Below are 27,982 nucleotides of genomic sequence, written 5' to 3' on the forward strand. Positions count from 1 at the left end.
TTATCTATACATCCATCTTTTCTTGTTAACAAGAATGAAAAAAAAACATTTGGGAAATTACATTTGAGCACTGTCTTTCTTTTAAAAATAATTATGGGTTTCAATTTTGTACCATCCACTAAGCAGGAAAGCACTACCATGAGGTGAGAGTTATTTGAACTACTTTTGTTCCTTTCACATCAATTGTTTTATTTCGTACCACATCAAATATTACTGGAATTCCATCTATATTTCCAATATGTGACAGTAAATAATATTTATTTATTTATTTTTATTTTCCCCTCTTTACCTCCTTTTTTCATTTACATTTGCAACTCAATAATATTAATGATTACAAAATAAGTAACTTATCAATTTAATAAATTTATCAATTTGTTGTCCAAATCTTTCAGAAGTCTTTGCAAAACTTTTGCTTTTTTCCTAGAACTAAATTACTCCATGCCATAAATTGACTAAACCAACTTAAAGTTGCTTTAATGTTTTCTTTTTTGCCTAGATTAAGGCAAATAAATGTACACTGTTTCTTGTTACAAATAATCCATTCTGGCAAATTTCTAAGACTCAATTCATAACTCTTTCTTCTAGGATAGGATTTTGCTTTCTTCTTTTTTCTTCTGCGATGTGATTTCACTTTTGTCTTACTCATGCATTGAGCTTTCGAAACATCATTGCTGTAGCACGATTTCCATTTTCTTTCGCAAACTGAATGACTTTGTATTTGAAACCAGCACTGTATTTGTTTCATTTGGCAGAAGCCATATTTTCTACTACTAAAAGGACTATTACTACTAAAGGAGCCATAATTACTACTTCTTAAAACCCTAGAACAGGGGTCAGCAGCCTGTGGCTCACGAGCTACATGCGGCTCAGTAGCTCAGCTTGTGGCTCTTGACTTTTGAGTAGTTTAGTACTGGAAAATTAACTGCAATATTGCCATTGCCAAACACATTTTAATAACTCTGTGCACACATCAACATAAGCAGTAGATCTCATGCATATAAACCTATCTTTAACTTACCTTGTTCCCCACTCCCACTGGTGCAACACTCGGAACCAATGGCTTTGCTTTGGCGAAACTGGCATATTGGCAATTGACCTGTAGATTCGATCAGTCATTACTGCAGTAAACATGAGTTAAATTTTTGTATGTGATGGTAGCTATAAATACCAGAAACGGAAGAGACAAATTTGGTGATCCTTTATCGACTGTTTTATGAGGGTAAGTATTTTTTTTTTCTTTTAATTTTCAGTTTAATATTAAAGAAAGATAACATAATTGGGAAATAATACAATTAAAATAATGAAAGACAATTTTAAAAACACAATTAGCCCTGCATATAGTACTGTTACACAAATGACTTATAGTGTCTTTTTGTTTTTTTCAGTCACACTTGTGACAGTTACATTTTTTACCACGGTAACACGGAAAAAGCAGTGTATATTTCAAGATGCACACCATGATTTTAAAATTGAATGGATGGAAAATTATATATTTATACAAAATACTCTGGGGTCTTCCCACATGCCTAATCTGCAATGAAAGATTATTAAATAGTAAAAAGTCAAATATCGAGCATCATTTTTTAAAGAAAACAGGAATATGTGAACGTGATACTAGAAAGTATCTCTGCTGAGATGAACAAAGCTTTTGTTTCGCTTTCCAAAGAAAGGGTGGATTATGACATGCTTTCTTTTCATTATGCCATTCATTCAGAGCGTTCGTTGGCTGTCCAGAGGCTCAGTATTGTAACATTTCGCTTTGTGCCTTGAATATATCAAGACATTCCTACTTCAAAAAGGAATTGAATATCTTGAGTTAAGTAATGATGAGTGGCTGCAAAATTTTATTTTTCCATTGAATGACATCGCATTTTAAAAACTTGAATAAAAAATCTACAAGGGAAAGGTAATAGTGCACACACTCTTTTAGAAGTGATACGTTCATTTGAACAACAATTAGCATATTTGTTCAAGACATGCAGAATGGACACTTGCTACATTTTGAAGTGGCGAAGATGTGCGAGCTGGATTTGACAACCTTCCCAACCACCGATGGAGCTTAATTTGAGTTACGATTCAAGATTTGAAGAACAAAGATCCATGAACAGAAAAATTCACAGATTTTAGTCAGGACTAGAAAATCTAGCTAGAGAAAAAGGAAAACTGATTGCCAGACACCAATGAATGGATCTTTCAAAATGTAGGAAGGAGAAAGAAATTATATTTGAAACATGGAACTGTCTTCCTGATTTTTATGATCAAGTGAAAACATATGCATTTGGCATCTTGACATTTTTCAGTTCTACTCATAACTATGAACAATTATTTTCAGATATGACTGTTATTAAAAAAAAAACTTAAGAAGTATGCTTAATGATAAAAGCTTCAAAAATTGCAAAAGTTAAAAACTTCTGAATAGTCACCAAGGCTGGATCAGCGTTATGCCTCTACTCAATCCCAGAAATCTCACTAATATATTTGTGTTTTTATTATTTTTTATGTTTAATTTGTATTTTAAGCAAAGCTATATAACCTACTGAAATTAGGTTTTTGCAGTTAGGTTTATTTTAATCAGTTATAAAAAGTTTATCCACATTTTATTACGTTGAATTATATGTTCTATTACTATGTGAAATACAATGTTTTGGTTTCACAATAAATACATGTTTCACAGCAGATAAGCATTATATTTCTTCAAATATTACCGATGTATGTACTTATATTTGGCTCTTTAAAAAATAATTTACCACATCAAGGGAAAAAATGGCTCTTAACTCCAGAAAGATTGCCGACCGCTGCCCTAGAATAACATTCTTGTGCACATCTTCAGTCAATACAACCCCATCTTTTCTTGCAGAATTATTTAGTCAAGCATTAATGCCCTCACCACACACATATTGTTCCCTTTATCATATGTCAATTCAGTATACTATTGTTAGAAAACCTGGGGAAAATCTTCGAATGAATGACTTCAAAAGACAAGAATATTGCATATGTATCTTTCATGTTTCTTTGTAATAAAAATGGTGCACATTATATAGCGAATATACCTAAAACTTATACAATGTATGTAGAAATTATAGGCGTGCATTATATGCCAGAAAAAAAGGGAACAATTTTTTTTAGTCTAAACAATGCCTGGCATACATACAACTGCTTGACTCATTTGCAGATCTTTTGGAATAATGTTTAAGCCTGCAATCAGAAACTCTTTAATACTATTAAAATAATGACCTTCACAGTGAATCTTCACATAGCAGAAGAGAAAGTATTCTGCATCTACTAAATCTAGTGAACAAGTGAGGTGGTTGAGAATTATGACAAGCTTTGCTAAAAAGTGTTCAACAAAAATGAAATTGTGTGACAGCTCCAATAATCCAATTGAGCTTTTTCAGGCAAAGCACTGTTATTCCTCATCAGAAGTTTGTCCATTACATCTTAATAAAATATAGAGTTCATCATATGTCTCTAAGGAAAATATTTCCAGAAAATTATCTCTTTCTAATCAAATAAATTTCATTAACATGGTCTTTACTCATGATCCCTGAAAGCAAGGTTTTCTGTCATGGTTAACTATTTCCATCCCAAGCACATGAATGCCATTATGTTTCAAGATCACAAGCAGTAAAATCACTGAACACTTGTGGTAGTTCTGACCAGTGTTTGATTCCAGGCAAATGGGCTGGCTGCATGGGTGTTTTTCATGGTTTTCCCCACGTGTAATGTGTATACGAGCCCAGTTTCCCTGAAAAGTACTCCACGAAGGCATCCCTACCCTTAGGCAGATAGCCCTAGTGTGCTTTGCTATAATCAACTGAACCAAACTACAAGCAAAGCACAAATTTCACTTCCAATCACAATTAATTTGGGGGGGGGGATCTTGACTAAATCTGCACTTTGGATGAAATCAAAACATTCAAAAATCTGATTTTCTTTGCTCAGCTTTTGAATCCTTGACAGGATATATTCACTGTATCAAAGATTACAATTATCTGCATAGCAAATTCTGTCCCCAAGCAGACAACATTTTAGGAAAAACAAGTTGAAATGTCATAGTAATATATACTGTCAATTATCACTTAACTTGCTGGAACTTGTTAAAAAAAAAAAAAAAAAAAAAAAAAAAGGTTCTAATACTATGAAGATGCACTGTGTACAAGGGGTCACTCAAAAGTCTGTTACCATTTGAAAATTCAATAATTAACTGAATAATGTGGGTACAGAAAAAAAACTGACACATGCTTCAAATGTAATCATGTTTTATTGAAAGAAAAAAATGCTTAAAACAGCCAACAGATGGCGCTTCGTATAGCAAAATGCAATAATTAGCATTACAACTATTTTTAGCAGAGACTATATTCCTTATAACAAATATTCAACATGTCGGCTATCATTTCTCAACAATACCTGTAGTTAAGGAACATTGTTGTGAACAGCACTTTACAGCATATCTGTAGGTATGGTGAGAAATTGCCATCGGATGTTGTATTTAACATCCTTAACCGCTTGCCTGATTATCCTGAGTTATCTCGGGTTCGTATCAGTTAATTATTATCTCGAGAAAACTCGGGCGAAGCAGAATTTGTTAGTACGATTTCTTTTATCACGGTTTTACTCAGTCTGGAGGAAATGAAAGGAAATATTTAGCTTAGATTGGCAGTTTGCCAAATTTTGTTGGTTGCACGATTCTTTTGGCGGGACTGGTCGTGTGTTTCCCTATTGTATAGTATACATTGGCTTGTGGATTAGTAATGTATAAAGAAGGATGCATGCGTTGGGAAAAATAAAATAATGGTGATGATGGAAGATAGCGAAAGCGATGATTTTTCAGATAGTGGTTATGAAGAGGTGGGGGAAAAAAAAAAACTAAATAAATAAAATTAAAATAAATAAATAAAATCCAATGAGACAGTGTACTCTGTGCTCCCGTGAAAGAGATTCCAGCGGTAAGCCAGTAAGAAAAGAGACCAGATACCAGTGTAGAATGTCAGGTATCACTCTGTGTTGTCCCTTGTTTCAAAAACTATCATACAAAGATTAATATTTAACTTTTTTTCGTTTGCCCGAGATAACTCGGGATAGTAAACTAATATTAAAAATAAATGCTTTTACACCTTCAAAAAATTAAAATTTCAAATTAAAACCTACATATTTTGATTTGTTTCGTTTTGTTGTATTTAATAATAAAATTTAAAAAAATGTGATGATTTTTTGCAATTTTTTTCAAAAAAATTTGTAAGGGAAGCGGTTAATGAGGTCAGACAATCATGGTAGACTTGCAATTTCAGGAAACCCTACAATCAATAATTACACAGATTGAGATTTGGGGACCTGAGAGGCCAAGCATGATAGAAGTGGCAGGTCAGCATATGTTCCTCACCAAACGATACGTACAAGAGATCTTTCACATGTGTAGCAATATGGGGTGCATATCAGTGCGCCTTGAAATGCATCACACTGACAGTTTGAATAGCAGAGCAGTGGATTTTATCAAAGAAAAAGTGGATTTTATCAAAGATTTTATCAAAAAAAAATCATGATTGATGTGATAAATCCACATGACATCATGACCAACACCTGAAGGCAAGGATAGAAAAGTGACAAAGTCATGAAAAAACTGATTCCCTCTCTCACTACAGCTCATTTCATACATGATTCTCATGCAGCATCACTGACATTTTGCACCATATTTGGCTTCCCCCACAATAAAACCCCATGTCACTTCAAGCAGGTGTGCCAATTTTTACCTTTTTCCATACATTATTCCGTGAATTATTGAATTTTTAAATGTTAACTGACTTCTGGGTTACCCTGCATATTAGGAAAAATATCTGCAGGTATCCATTTTCATGTGTGAATAAAACATGCACTCACCATATCAATAAACATTTTGCAACATAACTATACTAGCGTCTCAAATCAAAATGGTCGTGAAACAGCTCCTTACGAGTAAGATGTTTAAATGAAGTGTGCATGCGTCATTTCTTTTTATCACCAGCAAGTGATGGCAAAACTACTGTATTGGCAATCTAGGAAATGAAAGGGCTGATTGGTTGGCAAAACAAGCTACACATCTTCAAGTAATTACTCCAATGATACTTCCCAAGTCATTTTACAAGAACAAAAGTAGAGATGATACAATACTCAAATGGAATGAACTATACAGGAATTCTACTAATGCCTCTTTGACTAAACTATATTTTCCTTCCATTCCTCACACACTGAATAATAAACACTTTTTTTGCAATTTTGAAGTTACTCAATTTCTAACTGGACATGGTAAATTCAATTCATATCTGAAGAGATTTAGATTATCTAGTTCAGACTTGCGTTCATGCAGTTTCGGGGGAGTGCAAAATGTCGAACATTTGTTGTTCTATTGCTTAAAGCTCATGGAAGGACGAAAGGAACTCATTTCTAGGTTAAACTCTTTGAATATTACATTTTCTCCCCCTCTTCACGTATTTGTCCAACATAAAATGGCTTTCTCTTTCTTCTGTAAATTTATCTCTTACGTCCCATCTGTGAATTTGTAAGTTTATTTTATTTTGTGTTGTGTTTTTGTATTTGTTTGTTTTTTTACTTACCTCTGTAAGCCTTGTGTAATACTATGTGGTGCACAAGGATTTAAAATTTTCAATTAAAAAAAAAAAAAAAAAACTACCGTATTTTTCGCCAGTTTCGTATTTTGTTTGCTAGCTACTGTTTGGTGTGTTAATAACAACAATAATAATAAAGTTCTTTTCAGAACTCATGAGCCTTTTTCATCATAATTTCTATAATATTTTCATTATCGTATTTCATTTACGAGAGGAGAAAAGTTCTTTTCGGAACTCTTCATTCTTTTTCACCTACTATAAGTGAAACTGCTTGAATTATATATTTTTATTAATGAGCTTAACAGGACATATTATATTTGACTGTTTTTCATTGTTTAACCATTGTTTACACTGGTGTCACATGAGCACACGTTTGTCTTTCATCATTTTTACTCTTGCAGCTGAAGTATTACAAATTCTATTCTGTTGTTTGAACTTTTAATAAATGTTATTACATTTCAACAGAAGGGCATATTTTGTTTTTAAATTTATGTAACCAACACTACAGCAATATTATAAAGAAAGTTTTAAGAAGTAAGAAAAACTATTATTAAAAAAGAAATTGTGCAATTAAATTTCTTATTCTGACATACTAGCAAAGAAATAAGCCTTTCCCCCCTAAATAACTTAATTACATTGCAACTATTAATATGAAACTTCAGTACTTTATAAAAAAAATTTTTTTTTTAAATGTTTTCCATGCATTACAAAGATGCAAGATGTATTATGACATGAAGTACTATTCCTTACAATCAAAACAAATTTAAGTAACTGATTATTTTTAGAAATGATTGTATGTAATTTTCATACATAACTTTTGATAGAATGAATACTTTAATGCATGTAATTTTCATACATTGATGGAATGGATACTTTAATGTATGTAATTTTCATACATTGATGGAATGGATACATTAATGTATGTAATTTTGCATGTATACTTCATTTACATTTAAAATTTAAAAAAAAAATTATCATCTTAAATCTTATTTTTTCATAACCTTCATTTAGTGAAACTTTTTGTGGGATTTTGTAATTTTGTTGTAGAGGTTTGACTGTGGTAAATAAATTTATTCATAGCTTAAATATATTTAAACATTTTTACTTATTGAAGTCACAGTTTTGCCAGTGTATAAAGTGTAGAGCTAATAGCATCAAGAGTTTTTGGCATTTGTAAATACCATTTTATAATTTCATTTTCTGATTATATAATTAATAGATAGCTCAAAGGAAGACTTTCAGCTGTTTTCAGTGTCTCAGAATGATTGGTTTGGATTATCAATAGCGACACCTTATTTTTATAGAATTTTGCTTAAGGGCATTTGGTAACAATTTTCACCAAGCCTTTTGTAATATTGTATAATTTATATGTCTGAAGCAACAGTAGCCTTAAAATTCCATTCTTTTGTATTGAATTTTGAAAAATATTGCATAAAAGATTACCTATATTTGTATTTAAATTTTTGAATAATTTAATCCATAGGTTAGATTAATATTATTCAGCTTCTGGTGAATTGTTAAAATATCAATTTTAGCAATTGGCCAGAATTTGTGTTTCTGTTTCATTTCTCCTTATCAATAATTTTATCAAATTTTGAAACCATCCTAAATAAATAAAACAAACACTGCAAAAAGACAAATTTTAAACAAAAGACTACTGAAATGATAAAAAGACACAGAACAATTGCTGAAACTTTAAAAATAATCCTGAACAAAATGGTAGTGGATAGTGCTTAAGTTGATCAGATCTGTTCTGACATTATTTTATTTTATAAAGTGTTATGTGTGGTAATGGGCCTATATGACAGGATTTCATTTCAGTTACGGATACAAGGTTGGATGTTCTTTGGGATAAAAAAGTAACATTTTTAAAAATAGACTTATTTTATATAAGATTTCAATAAATTTTTATGAATGAAATGTACATATAACTCTCTCTCATAACCTTGCTGTTGAGATTAATACTCCTTTTTGATATGCTGTTTAATGTGTAAGTTACATTTTTTTCAAAAAAACTTATTTTTTCTGTGGATTACAAAAGCCATTCTAATTCAGATAAATCATAATTATTTTAACATGTTACACAGATCAATACACTTTATAAGCATATGAAACATTATTTAAAAATTTATCTTTAAACACAGAATTACACAGTCTTAAACAGTTTAAAGACTGTGAAATCTCAAGTTGTACAGAAGCTTCACATTGGCTGCATTTTGGTAAAGCATCATATTGCTTTATCAGTTTTTCTTTATCTTTTAAGCTTAAGCCCTTGTATTTGGACATTTTGAGGCACAACCAAGGAACATGTTGATGGGGGAACTGAACAAACTATAAGTATGTAAAGAAACAAAAAAAAAAAAAAAGATTTTTTTCCTCACTTTTTTTTTTTTTTTTTTTTTTTTGTTGTTGTTGTTGTTGTTTCCTCTTCCCCCTCCAACTGTTCCGAGACAGTTCTAACAAACCTCTTGGAACCCATCCCCACCCACGATTGGCCCAGATAAGAAAATTTTAGCATTTCCACCTCCATGTGTAAAAGCTAATTAATCTTGAATGGCATCACTGACCTTGAGACACAGACTAAGGGGATTTTGACAATTCCGGATAAAAAAATTCTACCATTTGCACCTGCACATGTGAAAGTAAATCGACTTTGAATAAAATTGCTGAACTTGAAGCATGAACTTAGGGTTTTGATTTTACAATTTCAAAAGTGATTTGATTTTTGTAAGCAGTAGCATTCATTTTATTAAGTGGTTATATTAAAATCATATTGTATTCATTGAAATTCATTCCTTGGGTCTTGATTTTAATAAGCAGTTGACTTTTTAAAGTAATGATTTTATTAAGCATTACACACTGTAGTGCCATCTTATGGCAGAAATGTCATAAGAGTGCCATACTAATGAGAGCATCAAACCCTGGATGCTGGATTATCAGACTTTTACTTTACAGAACAGAAACAAACAGTGAGCGAACTGTTTCTAAGACTAATATTGCAAAATTATTACTACATTTAAAAATGGAAGACAAAATTCTAAGATGGTTATAGCAATCTTGTATTTAATAGCTGAAGAAGCACATCACATTAACAGACTGAAAATGTGCAAAAAAAAATTTGATATCATGCTGTCTGGTTAAAGAGGATGGCAACATTGAAAGGGCTCAAATTCTGGTGAATGAGTTGGTTACATAAAAGTTTCTGAAGTTTTCCCAATTTGTAAACAGAATATGAGGCAGTTTGCTTTACAAAGCCCTACATGAAGGCATTCCCCTTAAAGCATATATTCCTAAAGTGCATTGCCATAATCAAATAATCCTAATCCATTAGAATACCCTTAATTAAGGTAACCCTTCCCTTAGGAAGCACTTGCATATTTTATTATATTTAATTAAAATAGCAAACTTCTTCCAATGTAATATCTTTTGTCACACAGTACATTTTTAAATTAAAAATTTTTCATAATCTACATAAGCAGTAAGTTATCTATGAATGGAAAATAATCAAATAATTATAACAAAAACTAAATAAATATGACTGTAATAATTAAAGAAAAGATTCTAAAATTTGTAGATCTTTTTTTATATTTGAAAGCTTTCTAAAAGTCAAACCACAATAAAATTATTATTTTAGGTTAGGTTGATTTCATATAGCAAGGGCTATGTCCCTAACGGAAGAGAGGGCTTCCTGAGGGAAACTAGCTCCTATTCACCTTACACATTGAGAAAAGCATAAAAACCAAATATGCAACCAGCCTATTCGTCTTGGTGTTCAGGAAATCAGTATACCTTAAAGTTAATTTATAATCTAATTTCAGAGAAATGTAGTCTCTTAATGAGTTGTATTTAGTCTAATCACTTATTTGCACTATCAAAAGAAACTTTTTATTCAGGAAAAAAAGAAAATGTAATATTAAAAATCAGTAACATAAATTTTAAGGTAGAATATTTTAAGAGTTTTCATTAAATCATTGATTTTTATTACACTGGAATTTTGATTTATTTTCTTTTATTTTCAACTATAAGTTTTTAACCTTTAAGTCATTATTCATTTCAGAAATTCCTAAATGTAACCCTTCTAAAACTTAACGCATTCCGGTGAAATCTTTTCTTCACAGCTTTAAGTTTGATATCAGTTACCATTTTCATTTTAGTGCAACTAAATTTAAGACTACTTTCTTCTCTCAAATGCTTTCCTAACACTCGAAATTCGAAAAAAAAACGACTGTTCTACACTGCAGTGCCTCGAAAACTGAACATGGTTTGTTCACGGGGGGAACGAAAATTTACACAAATTGGCGAATAATAGCCAAATGTAATAGCCAGCAGATCAGTGCTAGACTTTGAGGAGAAAACACATTTCACCTTGTCCGTGAGCATGCACATAACGTCTGTTCTTTAAGGAGCTGTTTCACGGCCATTCTGATTTGAGACGCTAGTCATAACCATTGACACCGTAAATGCATATATAACACCTAATTCATAACTAAAAGACTAACAGGACTTACATATAGTTTTTCTACAATATTGTAATTATTTTAAAGATAACCCAGAGGCACATAAAGAGAATGAGCATTAAGTTCAATGTAGAAAATAGCTAGAGTTTGTAAATATAGTTCATTTATATATATATGTGTGTGTGTGTGTGTGTGTGTGTGTGTGTGTGTGATTCTTTGCATACTGAGCATTACCATATTTACAAGCACATCAAAATAGGATAAAATATAAAGCATGCATAAGCTGTTAAAATGGATAAAAAACAAATATTAGAAAATCATGTTACAAAATTACACTAGGGAAAGCCGAGCCATGCAAATGTGGCAGTCCTCCCATCCTTACTTTAAATCCCAAAATATATTATTAATATTCCAAGACAAATGCATTAAATGAAATTTACTACAATATGGTTTGATATGATCACAACAATTATTCCACCTTAAAATATTTGATAACATTTTCAAAACTCATTTTAAGTTAGCTATGATTTATACAAATTTTCACCAAAAATAAAACATTTAGATATAAATTTAATTTAAATGTTAATTATTTTACATAAAAAAGATAAAAAGTACTAATTGCCTAATTCAGCAGCTTATATTTTATAGCTTTAGTCTTTAATTTTTTAATAGAGAAGTAAGACCAAGACAGTATACTAATTCTTGAATATCTCTGTGTATTTTAGTCATCTAACATAACCTTATAAACAAAAATTGAAACATTGACTTTATTGACTCATTAAAAGAAAGGTTTGGAGTTTAAAGAGATATTATTAATAGCATATTTATTTTGATTAAATCATGATTAACAGTTAATAAGTTAATGATTTCAAATTGTATTATCAGACTTCTTACTCTTTTTACTACATTAAAAATAAACCTACTAATGAATGCAATCCAATTTACAAATAGGCACTTACAGATTATATTTCAAATTTCTGAAATCAATCATAAATTTTTCATTTAATAAAACAGACTCACACAATGATTGTTGGCAACTGAAGAAAATAAGCCAGAATTCTCACCATTTTTAAAATGAATCACTACTTCTTATAATTTTACATAAATTCTAATTATTTTACATAAAAAAGATAAAAAGTACTAATTGCCTAATTCAGCAGCTTATATTTTATAGCTTTAGTCTTTAATTTTTTAATAGAGAAGTAAGACCAAGACAGTATACTAATTCTTGAATATCTCTGTGTATTTTAGTCATCTAACATAACCTTATAAATAAAAATTGAAACATTGACTTTATTGACTCATTAAAAGAAAGGTTTGGAGTTTAAAGAGATATTATTAATAGCATATTTATTTTGATTAAATCATGATTAACAGTTAATAAGTTAATGATTTCAAATTGTATTATCAGACTTCTTACTCTTTTTACTACATTAAAATAAACCTACTAATGAATGCAATCCAATTTACAAATAGGCACTTACAGATTATATTTCAAATTTCTGAAATCAATCATAAATTTTTCATTTAATAAAACAGATTCACACAATGATTGTTGGCAACTGAAGAAAATAAGCCTGAATTCTCACCATTTTTAAAATGAATCACTACTTCTTATAAAGTTAGAAGAAACTAAAAGCTCAGGTTTGTAATTAATAACTATAATTAATGAAAATAAACTTTTAAACCATGTGAAAATTATTAGTTTTGTTACTTACCACTCCCTCTGGATCTACTAAAAGTAAATGCTTCCTAATTCCAGCTTGCATTCCTGTCAAAACATACTGCCCAGGAGAGCCTTGAGATTCCCGTACCAGAAAATCTCCATCCCTCACAACTAATGCTTCACTTTCTTTCCTGCTGATAGGTCCATGGAACCATTCTTCTTGTAGCAGTACTACCCTGTGATTTGCTAACCCTGCTGGCCACTTGTGTTTGACAGATGTTACAAATGGAGATGGAGATGGAGATACACATGAAGCATGTGGTGGTGGATTAGGTGGAGAATCCAACAATCGATGTCTGGGTGGTGGTGGTGGTTGAATGGGCTCAGGGAATAAGGCTGATTCAAAGGGTTCTAAGAACATGCATTATCACTGCATTATATATTAAAAGAATATAATTATAATATGCACATGTCTTAAAATAAATTCCTTAAATCATTGGTTTTAATGATTAATATCGTAACTAAAGCAGTATTAACCATTTAGTCGCTAAAAACCCATATATGAGTTTAAAAAATCCTCCACAAGGCCTATGAACTCATATAAGAGTTCTAAATGCTTTATCGTAGGGTATGATAAAGCATACCCTAGATCATCATATGAACCCATGTAATATGTTTACACAACCATTCAATAACTACTTAAGTACATGGTTGGAAATAATGATATTTACATGCATTGAGATGAAAGCAAATAATCTACTTCTTGTCTGTCACAAGTACTACTTTTACCAGTGTGCCTAACTTAATACAATCACTTTAATAACAAATCAAGTAGGAATAGTAACATTTCAAGTATGAATAAGTCAGGAGAAATTTCCATTGGTATTTTGTTTTTGATAAATATTGGCTACAAGACAAAATAATGTTATAACAAATATGTTACTTAAAACAAAAATCAAAAATTGCTAATTTGTCATCAAGACAGCTAAGTGAAATGCATTTCTCCAGTATATCCCTATGGGTCAGTGCTCATTTTTACAGCAATGTAAGTTATGTGTGGTTCCTAAATGCAGATTTCTGAACTAAACCAGAGTATCCAATCACAATGAATACGACAAGAACTACCAATATTCGCTTTCTAAACTTAGGTTCTCATTCATTGGTTAACATCAACTTGTATTTTTTCACAGAGTTCATGGGAAGAGTAGAAGTGTAGGTGTTACAACTTTGATTGATATAAAATTAGCAATATGTTCACAGAGACGGATAACTTTTTAAATTTGAAAAATTATTTTACAATAAGAATTTTAATAAATTCTAACATAACAGAAATGTAAATAAATGTAACAATAATCATCATTCATACTGATAATAAGAACTCAAGTTTTGACAAATAGTTTGACTTTTAAAAATATGCTTATTCTAAATCTTATGTTTACATAAAAATATTTTTTGCTTTGGAAAAAAAAAGGGGAGGTTGATGATAATACTGTAGAAGTTCAGAAATCCACAAAGCTTGGGACCAGAGGTTGTGTGGATTTTGCGGATTTCAGGACAGAAAAGATAAATCATAATATTCAGACTAAAAGTGCAAAATAAATAAGGCGTATTAGATACACTTAATTAAACTATTATATACATTATAGCAATAACTTATTATATGCATCAAATTATTATTACATATGGAGATAATATAATCAATATAATTTAGTAAATAAATTATAAATTGATTATGTTATTAATTGTATTATACACTGATTATCATAAATTAAGGAAAAATCACAAAAATCACGATTACTGAAAAAGTTACATATAGAACTTTATGAAACTTACCCACAATATACAACACATAGTAAGGTATCAAATAACATAAAAAGAAATTACCAGACAATTATGGTAGTATAGAAATTAGCATATGTATAAAATGAACAAATCGAAGATGTCAGTTTGCTATAGTAAAAGTACCTTCAATATGGAATATAATCGCCTCTAGAAGCAATACAGCACATTCTGCGATGTGCGATGCTTTCAATTATGCGGTCTATCAGTTCCATAGGAAGCGAGAGCCATTGCTCTTGCAAAGCAGTTGTAAGCGCGGCAAGGGTCTAAGGGGACGGATTGAGAGCAGCTAGATGTCTCCCTAAAGCATCCCAAACATGCTCAATACGATTCAAGTCCAAGGATTGAGCTGGCCACTCCATGCGCATAATTGTTTCCTGTTGTAGATAATCATCTACGATGCGAGCCCTGTGTTGGATTTGTGTTGTTGTCCTGTAACAGGAAAGCATCACCTATTGCCCCAGCATATGGGCGCACATAAGCATCAAGGATGTCATTTCTATAAACATGAGCATTCACGGTTTCCCTTGAAAAAACATGGAGGTCTGTATATCCACCCAAAGAGATGCCACCCCAAACACAGACACTGCCTCTTTTTCACGGATGTTTGATGGATGATAACTGGTTCCAGGTTTTTTCCATATCAAATAACACATACTATTGCATTCTAGACTAAACCTGGACTCATCCATAAATAGAATAGCCCTCCATTGCTCAGGCGTCCAGTGGACATGTTGTTGGGCCCACTGCAAACGGTCCCGGCTATAGCGTGACTTGAGCGGCACGCAAATGGTTGTTCGCCTCGCATATAGACCACCTTTGTGAAGTCTTCTACGCATAGTTGACGTTGACACCAACCTTCCGGTGGCTTCAGCAAGGGACTATCTAAGAAGAGTCGGAGTAGCGGTTCTATTTCTAAGTGCACATAATGTCCAATATCGGACAACAGCGCTCGTCGTAGCAGTTGGCCCTCCTTGGCTGAACCTCCTAGGTGCCGAATCTGTGATTTGAAATTGCCTCCAAAGTCTATGAAACACAGAAGAACTCCCATTTAGGCATCTGGCCACTTCTGTTTGACTTTGTCCTGCCTCTAGTCTCCCAATGGTTTTCTATCAAAGTTTTGCAGGCAAATGATGCCTGGAGATCATTTTTACGAATCGGCTATCTCAAATTTCTGATGTCACTATCACAGTGAAATATGTGGGCTTGCTCTCACACATGGACTTTTATGCTCCTCGCAGATGACGTATTCCGAGGGCAGCACCACTAATTTCTATATTGGAGTTTTACTCAGCTACACTTACTTGGCAACATATTCAAATTTTAAACGGTTTGGCTTATTTTTGAGGGAGTTATCGCTATTTTTGTGATTTTTCCTTAATTTATGATAACCAGTGTATATACACAGCATCGAGGTTTGCCAATTTCGAATCATGCAAAGATTTCCGGTGTTAGAATCACTGTTGCTGTAAAATTTCAACAGCTTTTCTTCATTTTCTGTATATCATACACAATCGTATCGCAATTCCACATGATTCTGCTATAAAATGCACATGTCTTCATCTTTTGCAGAATTTGCACTTTTTGCATTACCGTCAATGCAACATGTTTATGTTTTTCAACGTTGCAAGCAGTAAAATCACGGGTGCGTTTCGTATCTGTAATTGCATTAAAAAGGCCAGAAATTTAAAATATTCTTAATTTATCCACAAAATACCCGGATAAATAAAAGGCAGCACTAAATAATCTCATGAAATAACAAGCTCAGAAAATATAACAACGTGAATTGTGAACCCGAAAGAAGAGTTGAGTTAATCATCTGCTTTCTTAACTCAATGGAGATTAGAGGGGAAAAAAACTTTTATCATGATGTCAATAATTCGGTATTTCTGTTATGACTCATTATTATTTAGTAATTATGACGTCATTATTCAGTAAGTATTTTTTCTTCGATGTTTCATACTCAATGTTGCGGTTTCTGGAACCTATAAGCTGAATGTTTATATTTTGAGAGGTAACGCTGATTTCAGGAGTTGGCGGATTTCAGGTTGGTGGGTTTTTGGTATTTGACTGTACTAGTTACCCTTCCAACTGTAAACAACAGTTTGTTTAAGAAATTTCTATGCAGTTAAGGCCACGAAATAGCCTTGGATATGAAACATCTTCAAAGTCAGTTTCATTTGTTGTTTTTGCTACTCACAGAAAAGAAGATAAAAATGTTATCTTTTAGTACAATTTGCCACAGTTAAAAATTTCTATAGTAGAAGACAGTATGTTTTGCTTATAATGTTTTTTTGTTTGTTTTGTTGTGACATACTCGAAAGTATCGAACATATACATGCTGACCAGTTGTGAAATCTACAACTAAATTTTGTTATACATAAAATGAAGTTAAGTAAAATAGCAGAAGATAAAATGGCAAAGTAAAAATTACTCTTATAAACAGAGGAAAAAATTAAGTTTTGATAAACAATTTTTGTAAATTTAAAAAATAGTTTTTAATATATTATTATTATTATACACTTATTAGGCATTATTAACAAAAATGAGAATAAAGCTATTCCATGTGAATAATCCTCAGTAAAAGTTTAATTAGAAATTTATGTTTCAAAATAACTTTTGCTATTCATTAAGATTGTAATGAGTGTAAACCATATCTAGCATTATTATCGCTATAATAAATATGCCAAATTTCAAAACATGCCAATATATAAATTCACATACATCTCTGGAAATTTTGAATTAAAAACTCTAATTTTTTCAGGAATGTCTAGAAATACATATACATTAAAATGATGTTAAAAATTTTATAATTCAAATTTTTTTCAAGAAATTTCTCAAAAGTATTTTAAAATAAACCAGGAAAAAAATGTGTTAATTTTAATTGGATTAAACCTAAATTTTGATTTATGAAAGAAGAATTCTTCTAAATCAAAATTTAGGTTTAATCCAATATTATTAAATATATTATTATTCAATATTATTAAATATATGTGAAATTCATATAACACTGCAAGATTAAAATTCTGACTGTTAATTAAAAAAAAAGAAAAAGAAAACTGGTGGAATGACATAACTATGAATTTCAAGGGCAGGTACAGGTACAAATCCTCTTCATCAGGAGCAAAGAAATCTGCAATAAAGGGAAGGCTGCAGTTGTATTTATACTCAAATGGAGCAAAGTAAAAAATATGGCAGCACCATTTGTCAGCAAAAATTTTCCTTATTTCTTTAATTTTTCAATTAGGTTAATAGAAATTTAAAAAGCATTAGAAATGATTGGATTAGAATTAAAGTCACTATCTAAACAAGATAAATCTTTGTGAATGCGCAAAACTTCAAGAAAATCTAATTCACCAATGGAAAAAGCTTTTTGGATATTTTTTGTAGAATCAAAGTCAAAATTGTGATTTAATTTTCATGTATGATTAGCTCTTGAAAATTTGTTAGTTTTCCTTTTTGGATTCACAATTTGTGTTCCTTCATGAGAAACATTAACATTGTCTTAGTTTGGTCAATATATCTCAAACCACACTGACAAGATATGCTATAAATTCCTCAAGAATTAAGGTCAACAGCACATCTTTAAGATCTGAGCCATGGATTTTATCGACAGGTGAGAAAATGACTTGATAACTGAATTAGTAGAAATCTGTGCAATTTTGTAGCTGACAGAAAGATGACAAGATTATTAATGTTGTTTCTAAGAGCAGATTGATGCATCCTTGATCAATAGCAACTCATGTCCAATAATAGAGTTCATTAGCAAGCTAAAGTTATGAGTAACAAACTTTGAAAGCATGATATTCATAATAGTAAAAAGAAACCATTTATGGCTTAGCTAGGTGATATGACCTACCATGGGGACGAAAACAAGCAGAAAGAGGTTTATAATACACAATAGTGCTGAAATCGGATTCAATGTGGAGTATACGAATATCAAGGAAGGAAAGTATTGTCAGAATCGTTTCAAAAAGTAAACTGGTTGGCTGGATCTATTGAATTCATAGCAGATAAAACCTGCAATAATTTTTTTTATTATCATTAAAAAGCATAAAAGTGTCATCTATGTAGCAAATCCAGAAATGAAAAGAATTAAGGGGATTACCCATAGCTAATCCTTCAATTTGGCAATAACATTTATTTTGGAAAATACAGGGGGCTTGATTCAAAGAAACTTCTGCAAAAGAAGTTAACTATTCAGTTTCAGTATGTGTGAAATGGAATTCTCAAAGCCTAGTTTCAAGACATATTAGTGCTCCTTTGACTGGAACATTATTAAACGGCAATTTAAAATGAAAAGAAACCATAATGGAGTGCACAGAAGAAATATCTTTAGCAATGACTTCAAATAAATTTTTTTACAGTGAATTGGAATTTTTTAGAGTTTATTAATGAATTGGATTTTCTTGAAGCTTTTCACATTCACAAAGATTTATTTTGTTTAGTTAATGACTATAATTCCAATCCACACTTTTAAAATTCTATTAACTTAATTTTTCAATTTTTATTGCTATTCTGCTAAGAGATGACATTATCTTCTCATTTGTTTTACATCTTTTGGGTGTAAAAACAACCGTAGCTTTCCCTTTATTTCAGATGTCTTTGCTTTTGATAAAAAAGAAACCTGTATCTGTTTGCCTTCAAAATCAATAGAGTCTTGACTAAAATATGTATGCCAAACATAAAGCCTAACTTAAGCCTTACACTGGCACGTTTTTCTTCTGTCTTGTTGCTTTTAGATTTTACAAAACTTGGCTTGGCCCTTTGGCATAATTTGAGGTGTAGAAATAAAATATAGAAAAAAATTGGCATTTGAGAAAAAGTCAAATTTTGCATTTAAATATGTATGTTAGAGCAAAGCTATACAAAAATCTAATGATTATCCAGAGTAGCACTTTCAAGACATGAAAAATGAAAGTTAAATTTTATTTACAGGCTGAGAATAGAAAATTCAGGACTGTTGTTCTTTTTTTTCTCAGGGGGGGGGAGTCAGTGAACATATATAGTTTCTCATTGACCATGAAAGTTCACAGATATTCCAATAAAACTATGCCAACCATTCTGGCATGAAAAACAGATCAATATTAATAATTATATAATCATAAATCTTTGTTTATGCTGAACAAAGTATAAATAAATGTTTAAATCATGAACAAAGTATATTAAAAAAAAATATAAAGTATATAAAGCTGAAACTTTGAAACTATTTAACAAACAAGTTCTTGAAAATGGTGCAATCATTTTGGTGGCCAAAAATCCAAAATGGAGTTTCTGAATTGTCACCATAATGTCACCACCACACCAACACGACATCAAAACAAAAAGCGAACTCAAAACAGTCATGATGGAAGAATGGATGAACATTGATACAGAAATTACAAAAAACTAGAAAAATCTACACTCACGTTTGTGAAAATTGCAACACCATGAAGGACTTACGCGAGTGAGCTGAAATTTTCAGGAAATGCAAAGTAGCGCATGATATGCAAATGATTAGAATTGCAAATCCGTAGTGCATGCGTATGCTGAGCAGCGCCCTCTGAACGGCTGATGGATCCGAATAAATAGACGGCTGTAGCGAGGCATGTATGGTTATCGGTGGTTATCTGCTAGTGGTAAACGTTAACTCAATCTGTACTTATGCCTCGTCGACGAAAGAGAGCGAGATTTGAACAACTTACAGAGTTTGAACGAGGGAGAATCATCGGCCTTCGTGAAGCTGGATTGTCGTATCGTGCAGTAGCCTCTCGTGTGCAGCGTAACAGCAGCACAGTGATGCGCGTTTGGAAGCAGTGGACGGACGAGTGTCGGACAACTTGGAAATCCGTGAGTGGACCCCGAAATGTGACGTCAGCTCGCGACGATAGACACCTGGTCCACATGGCGCGGACGGACCGTACAGCTTCCTCTAGACAATTGGCAGCACTGTGGTCAATAGCTACAGGTGTTTCATTGTGTGCTTCATCAATTCGTAGACGTCTGCTGCAGTGTGGACTGCGCGCACGGACTCCTTTATACAGGATCCCCCTAACGCACGACCATCGCCGCCTGCGGCTACAATGGGCCAATCAGCATAGAGACTGGCGTGCTGATTGGCAGCATGTCGTGTTTTCTGACGAATCCCGCTTTAATTTGTGGTACCATGATGGCCGCATTCGTGTCAGACGCTATGCCGGTGAACGCCACCTTCCGGAGTGCATTATCGAACGCCACAAATGACGAACACCCAGAGTTATAGTCTGGGGCGCCATAGCATATCATAGACGATCTCAATTGCTACGAATTGTGGGCAATCTGAACAGCAACCGGTATATCCGTGAAGTTCTACAGCCCGAAGCTGTTCCCTTCCTTCAAAGCTTGCCAGGCGCTGTATTTCAACAGGACAATGCCCGCCCTCATACTGCTCGGATTGTTAAATCCTTCTTTGCAGCGCAGCAGGTACAGCTTCTTCCTTGGCCTGCATGTTCCCCGGATATGTCGCCAATTGAACATGTGTGGGATGTCATTGGTCGGCGTCTTGCTCGTGATCCTTGTCCTGTTGCGTCTGCAGACGAACTTTGGGTACGCGTACAAACGATATGGAATGCTCTTCCTCAGTCAGACATTCAAACTTTGTTTGACTCCATGCCACGTCGTGTAGCAGCACTTATTGCGGCGCGTGGTGGCCACACAAAATACTGATTCTGATCTCTTGTTCTTGTTTGTTTGCTTTGAACATTTAATCATTTATTTGTACCACTACCACTCAACTGTGTATTAAATTGCATTCAATTATGACGATTCCTTCTTGGTGTTGCAATTTTCACAAACGTGAGTGTATTTCCAGATAATGATATCTAAGCATTAAGTTATTATAAAACAAAACACAACTCGAAATCTATAGTATGGTTTCACAATTATTCATAAGAAATTATGTGAAGTAACTTAAACAAATTATATTGTAAGAAATTTTTAACAAAGTAAATAAATACAGAGCTTCTTTTTGATAAATTTTTATTCCCTTAAGATCATAAATGCTTTATTGTTTTACACAAAACTGCTGCATACTTTTAATTTTATAATTTCTATCTTCCATTTTACTAAATTTAAACTGATGATCTAAAATCCAGAACTGGTAAGTTTCAACAAGTCTGGATCTTGGACTTCCTATTATATTAATGAAAAATTAACTATGTTATATTTTTAAAATCTTATAATACTTTATGGTCAACTGATAAACAGAATTCAGATTTCATAAATTTCTAATTCAAACCAGCTATTAACCAATTCCTAAAACTGCTAAACAGTGTGCTTAATAGGAAATGGTGAAATTATCAGCAGATATTATAAACCATTTCTTCAAGTAATAGTTATACTGCAATGACAGCCTTTTGCTAGCAGATAAGCAATGAATAAAATACAAACAGTTGAACTTTGACGAGTCAAAATAATAAGCTGAAGTGAAATAAAAAATTGATAATTCAAATTTTTTGTTATTTGACATTTTCCCCTCTTGTCTTCAGTTTTGGCTTTTTAGAGTTCGGCTGTATGATTTCTTGGATATAACTACCAACTGTGATGATGTTCTGAAACACCTGCCGTCTGGTATAAGAGATTCTATAGTTAAAACTGTGTGCAGAAATAAATGCAATAGCAAGCTTGTTCACAATGAACAAAAACCATAAATCTATGACTGGTACACAGCCTGTCTTTGATCAGTGGTATGAAGGAAGACATGGGGGATACAAAAAAAATCCATGCATAACTGGAGATCTAGAGTTTTGGGGGGAGAGGGGAAAGCAATGAAGATATTTGTGGTTCTCATAACTGAAATATAATTAAATATGCATCATAATGGTTATCTCAATAATTAACAAATCTTTTCACACTTCAGTTCACTCACAGCTGGAGATCTAGAATTTTGGGGGGGAGGGGGAAGCAATGAATATATTTGTGGTTCTCATAACAGAAATATAATTAAATATGCATCATAATGGTTATCTCAATAATTAACAAATCTTTTCACACTTCAGTTTTACACGATTAGAGAGCTATTCGTTATTTGTATGCAAATCATATACGATGATCTTGTATCACTTGTACATTTATCACTTATGCTCACCGTAAAGGGAAAAAAAAAAAGCATTTATGTTATGATTAGTCTAACTTACAGTAACAGAAGGCCTTATTCAAGCCACTTTTAATGACAGCATTAAGTGAGATTTAATGAATGATTTGGTGTTCTGATATCATGATTACTTAAATCCATTATTTCAGTTTTAAAATTTTATTTTTAAATTTAGTGGTTAACTGTAAAATTTGAGAACGGGTTCAGAAGCAGCTTAAGTAAAATAACGACTCTCCCCACAAATAAAGCAGAGAACGTGCTTGTACACAATATGGAGCTAAAGAGTACTTTATAGAAATTTTCATGTAACAGGGTTGCCACTCAAACAGGAGAATGAAATTCCCTGACTTTTCCAGGTTTTCCAGGTGTGTTTCAAGAAAATTCCAGTCTATTCGCTTTAAATCACGATGCAATGCTAAATAGTTAGGTTAGATTTTAGGTAAATTTAATTTGTGTGAGGTATGTTCTTAAAAAACACCTTAACACTTGAAAACACAAATATAATTATAATAGTTGTTGTTTTCTCCATTGAAGATTGAGATTAGAATCTTCCCAATCTGGAATAAAATAAGGCTTTTTTTGCAGACATTCTGCAGCTAAACGAAAGAAAGAAATCTATTTTAATAAATTGAGGTATTTTATATTTATTTCGCAGCATACATAAAGAAAAAATATGTGCATTAAATTTCGTGATGGTATGTCATCATACTGCTAGAATTAATTTCAAGATTATGCCAGAGAAAATTTCCTGAAATTTGGAAATATTATTTACTAATAATAAATAAATTTAGAGGGAAGAAGCATCATTAAATCATTAAATTGGCTACGCTAAAGGTAAATTATTATGGTATTACTTGTATTGTGTAGCAAATTCACTTAATTATTCAATAAATCCCAAAGGATATTTATTCTTAATTATTTTTGGTATACTTTGTTTGATAATTTTGTTTACTTTTCCACTTAAGAAACTTAATAAAATTTAAGATATATAAATTGGATAACAAATGTATGTTTTATTTAATTATTACTCATGATCATCACCAGTTCAACACGAGGCTAATCCGGTCCTTATAAATCACGATGCAATGCTAAATAGTTAGGTTAGATTTTAGGTAAATTTAATTTGTGTGAGGTATGTTCTTAAAAAACACCTTAACACTTGAAAACACAAATATAATTATAATAGTTGTTGTTTTCTCCATTGAAGATTGAGATTAGAATCTTCCCAATCTGGAATAAAATAAGGCTTTTTTTGCAGACATTCTGCAGCTAAACGAAAGAAAGAAATCTATTTTAATAAACTGAGGTATTTTATATTTATTTCGCAGCATACATAAGGAAAAAATATGTGCATTAAATTTCGTGATGGTATGTCATCATACTGCTAGAATTAATTTCAAGATTATGCCAGAGAAAATTTCCTGAAATTTGGAAATATTATTTACTAATAATAAATAAATTTAGAGGGAAGAAGCATCATTAAATTATACGAATAACATAAAAATAAAGATAATTACTTAAAAATTGAATTAGAATAATCAACGATATTTTAGCGAATATAGTTATATTACATGGTTAGCCTAGATGACAGATTACTATTTTTTTATTTTACTGCAAAATGGCAAGGTATTTATTAAAAAGAAAAAAAAAAAGTTTAAAAAGATTTTGCGGTAAAATTCTAGTATACGGTAAGGCTTTGGCAAGATTTTGAAAATTGTCGCCAAGACCAAAATGACCCGTTTACTGCGCATCATCATGTCGCCAAATCCCATTGTACCATACCTGGACATTATTCTAACCAAAGAACGTCTATGCAAAGAATCTCTGATTCTTTGGTCTATGTAAAGAAGAAAAGGTTCCATACAAGTAAAATGCTATTACGCCGCTAGAATGCGGAGGGAAAATTTGCCAAGGGATTTGGCGACGGAACCTGGCGGCCAGAATTTCCCTCTCCGCGATGTGTACAGGAAATTGAGAAACACGTGTTAAGAAGAAACGCTTTTTGACAAAAAGAAAACTAAACGAACTAAACGAAAATCCGTTTTTAAATTATTGCGAAAAATCCAAGAAGAAACGTTTTATCAAAGGACGTTTCTTCTTGGATTTTTCGCAATAATTTTAAAAACGGATTTTCGTAGTTTTTTTTTTTCCTGAAAATAACTAATCCATGAATTAATTTACTTGCACCAAAAAATATTTTCTTTTCCTTTAGAGTTTAACCACTTGCGCTAAGACTAAACTTTTTGGTTGCGGTGCCGTGCGCTACAATATAACAAGCGGTAAAGTGTCTCATTTACGCCGCTCCGCATCTGCGAGTGCAATCCAGAGCTGTAACTCGAAAAATAAACAATCTCGTTGTTAGGCGACGTGTGCACCATGTTATTTAAATTTTTGCGATAAATGCTTATCGACGTGGTGTTCACGTCGCTCGCAGTTTGAGACAAAAACATCTCGACGTGCGTGGCACGTCTTTTTAGCGCAAGTGGTTAAAGAAATTTTAAAGGATATTCATTTAATGAACTCTTGATAACGTGACCTTCGAACTTCCACACGGGTTTCGAGCTTTGGCAGCAGATATATCACGCATCCACAGCTGTTTCCCTCTATGATGGAACGGAGACACGTCTGTTGCAGAGAGGTTTTCCTTCTTTACAATACATATTCTTTGATTCTAACCTCCATGGTACCGTATACTAAGATTAAACCCATTTTGTTCTCGTATAATTTTGTTTTATACGAGAACAGGTACTTTCTTTAGTTCATGCACTGCACATGTTATTCTCGAGAATACTGGAAACCAAAAGTTGCGGGAAACTTGCTTTGCCTTTCTAAAAGACAATCAAATTGGAGCTGCGAAAATTGGCTCTATGCCAGCTGCCCGAATGACACTCACGTGATACGCAATTCGCCAAAAAAGTTATCTCTTCCGACGTCAGCGCAAAAATCGCTTTTTTTGGCGGGATCATTGTATGAACTTCCCTGACTTTTCCAGATTTTGACAAAAATACTTAAATTCCCTGACTTTTCCCTGAATTTTTTGGTCAATTTTCGAATTCCCTGACTTTTCCCGGTTTTCCAGGTAGCGTGGCAACCCTGATGTAATTCTGTGGCATAAATTAGCATTCTGTGGCTCTAGAACTACTTCTAATTTATCAAAATATATAATGCATATTAAAAATTTTTGCTTTTCAGGAATTTTACCATCTAAAATTATGTTATATAACCTGAATGATATTAATATTGAATGAAAAAACATAATTGGGGCTTATGATATAGTATATCTTTTATAATTTTATAACTTTCTGAAATTTATTTCAAAGAAAATTTGGAATTTTCTGATTATCCACACCCTTGCCAAAAAGTCATGAACTCATTGACAACCTTATAGAACATGAACTTGCTAGAAACTAAATTTCCCCAAGTTCACGTACTAAAGACAACAGCCGTTTTCAAAATGACAGTACACTACAAATTCCTTGTTAAAGCTTTTTGCTTTGTTAAAGACTCAAAATATAACAGAAATATATCAATAAATTTTCAAAAGTATGGTACACTGATAATAAAACAATTACCTTTTGTGAAAAATCCCCTTCTTTGTTTAACTGTTGTTCTCCCTGTGCACACAGCAACCTGTTTTTGTTTAAAACACATCAGAAAAATGTACAAACTTAGCATCATATAACTTAACCATTATACACCAACCAAAACAGACACCTGATATGAGCATACTTGGGTTGTCACATAAATACTTATTGGTGACATAATGTTTCGGACACCAGAGCTCTCTGCCTGTTACATTTTTCTAAGGTTAATCTACAGTCCACTCACATTGATGTATTCTTATGTTTATTAATCTAAATTTAAGATCATGCTACGCTACAGTATTCTGGTCATCCTACACCAGAGCTTCGAAGAAAAACCGTGCTTGTGAATAAGAATTCTATGTCTTCGTAATGGTGTTGATAATGCACTTTCGGTTTAGAATTCTCAAGAGTTTCACAATGGATACAGTGTACGAGGTGAGTGAAATAGTTAACGCATTTTAATTGCATTTGATATTTCGTTATTGCTACTATTTTTGTGATTAAAGTATTAGTAAAATCGAGAATTTAGAATATTTTCAAAATGTCAGATATAGAAAAAAAAAATAAAAGAAATTTTTGAAAACACAGTAAACGAAATTCATCAAAAGAATAGATTATGATAACTTAGATAATGCTGAAGCTGAATTAATCTTAGAAAAATGTAAAATCTTTAAGGAAGATTTTAAATCTCTAGAGAAATTTATACAAATTGTGATGAAGATAAAATAGACACTTTCGTTGTGGAAGAACAGTCGATTTTAGAGAAAAATGAGGAGGTTCACTTAAAAATTGTTCGTAAATTAAAGATTTACAAGGTCGTAAATGCAAATGGCGATAAACCTATCATACCTGAATCAATCTCTGAAAGTTTAAAGTTACCGAAATTATCTTTACCCACATTTAACGGAAATTTAACAGAATGGATAACATTTAAAGATTTATTTAACGCTAGCGTTTGCAACAATCCAAATCTTTCTGGAGCTCAAAAATTACAATATTTAAAGAATTCTTTGAAAAATGATGCTTATCGCATTATTCAGTCAATTCCCATAGCTGATCAAAATTTCAGTATTGCTCTGAATTTACTAGAAGAGAGATTTTCTAATAAAAGAGAACAGATATTTGCTTTTATTAAAAGAATTCTTAACGTTTCACAAATACAAACGGAATCTGCATCCTCGATATTAAATTTAGTAGATAACATAAACGAAATAACTCGCTCATTGGAAATATTAGATCAAAGAATAGATCATTTTAGTGATACTTTGTTGATGTATATTATTTTGAAAAAACTTGATTTTTCGACAAAGTTGTGGTGGGAGCGTCAATTAAAAAAAGACGAAATACCAAAATTGAATGACTAGATAGAATTTTTGAAGAATTATGCTAGAACATTACAGAACAGTAAACCTTTAATTAGTAAAACGCATAAATCAGATAAACCAGTGTATAATAGGGTTACTTCTCCGATTACTAATTCTACTTGCTTATTTTGTAAAGATCATTTTTTATACAGGTGTTCTAATTTTTTAAATTTAGCAGTGCAAAAACAAATAGAGTTTGTTAAGACTAATAAACTTGTCTACTGTCCATAAAGTTAAAATGTGTAAGAGTGCAAATACCTGCAAGCATTATTTTAAGCATCATCATAGCATTTTGCATTTAGAAAATAATTTCAAACCAAAAATTGGCTCTAGATTCCCTTCACCGGAAGCACAAGTGTTTGT

At 32.0% G+C, this 27,982-nt stretch overlaps 1 protein-coding gene across 3 annotated transcripts in view; it reads right to left on the minus strand.

Moving 5' to 3' along the window:
• The window catches only part of LOC118201766 (SHC-transforming protein 1-like), a 141,256-nt gene that overhangs the window by 24,146 nt on the left and 89,128 nt on the right, over nt 1-27,982 (minus strand). For all 3 annotated transcript variants that reach the window (XM_085819043.1, XM_085819042.1, XM_085819044.1), the window contains one exon: nt 12,775-13,133. In XM_085819043.1, the coding sequence (XP_085675169.1) occupies nt 12,775-13,133 (359 nt within the window). The remainder of the gene's footprint in view (nt 1-12,774; nt 13,134-27,982) is intronic.

This window comes from Stegodyphus dumicola, chromosome 6 (assembly GCF_044657685.1).
Source record: "Stegodyphus dumicola isolate Sdum_Otavi_A_Nest chromosome 6, ASM4465768v1".
Classification (NCBI taxonomy): domain Eukaryota; kingdom Metazoa; phylum Arthropoda; class Arachnida; order Araneae; family Eresidae; genus Stegodyphus; species Stegodyphus dumicola.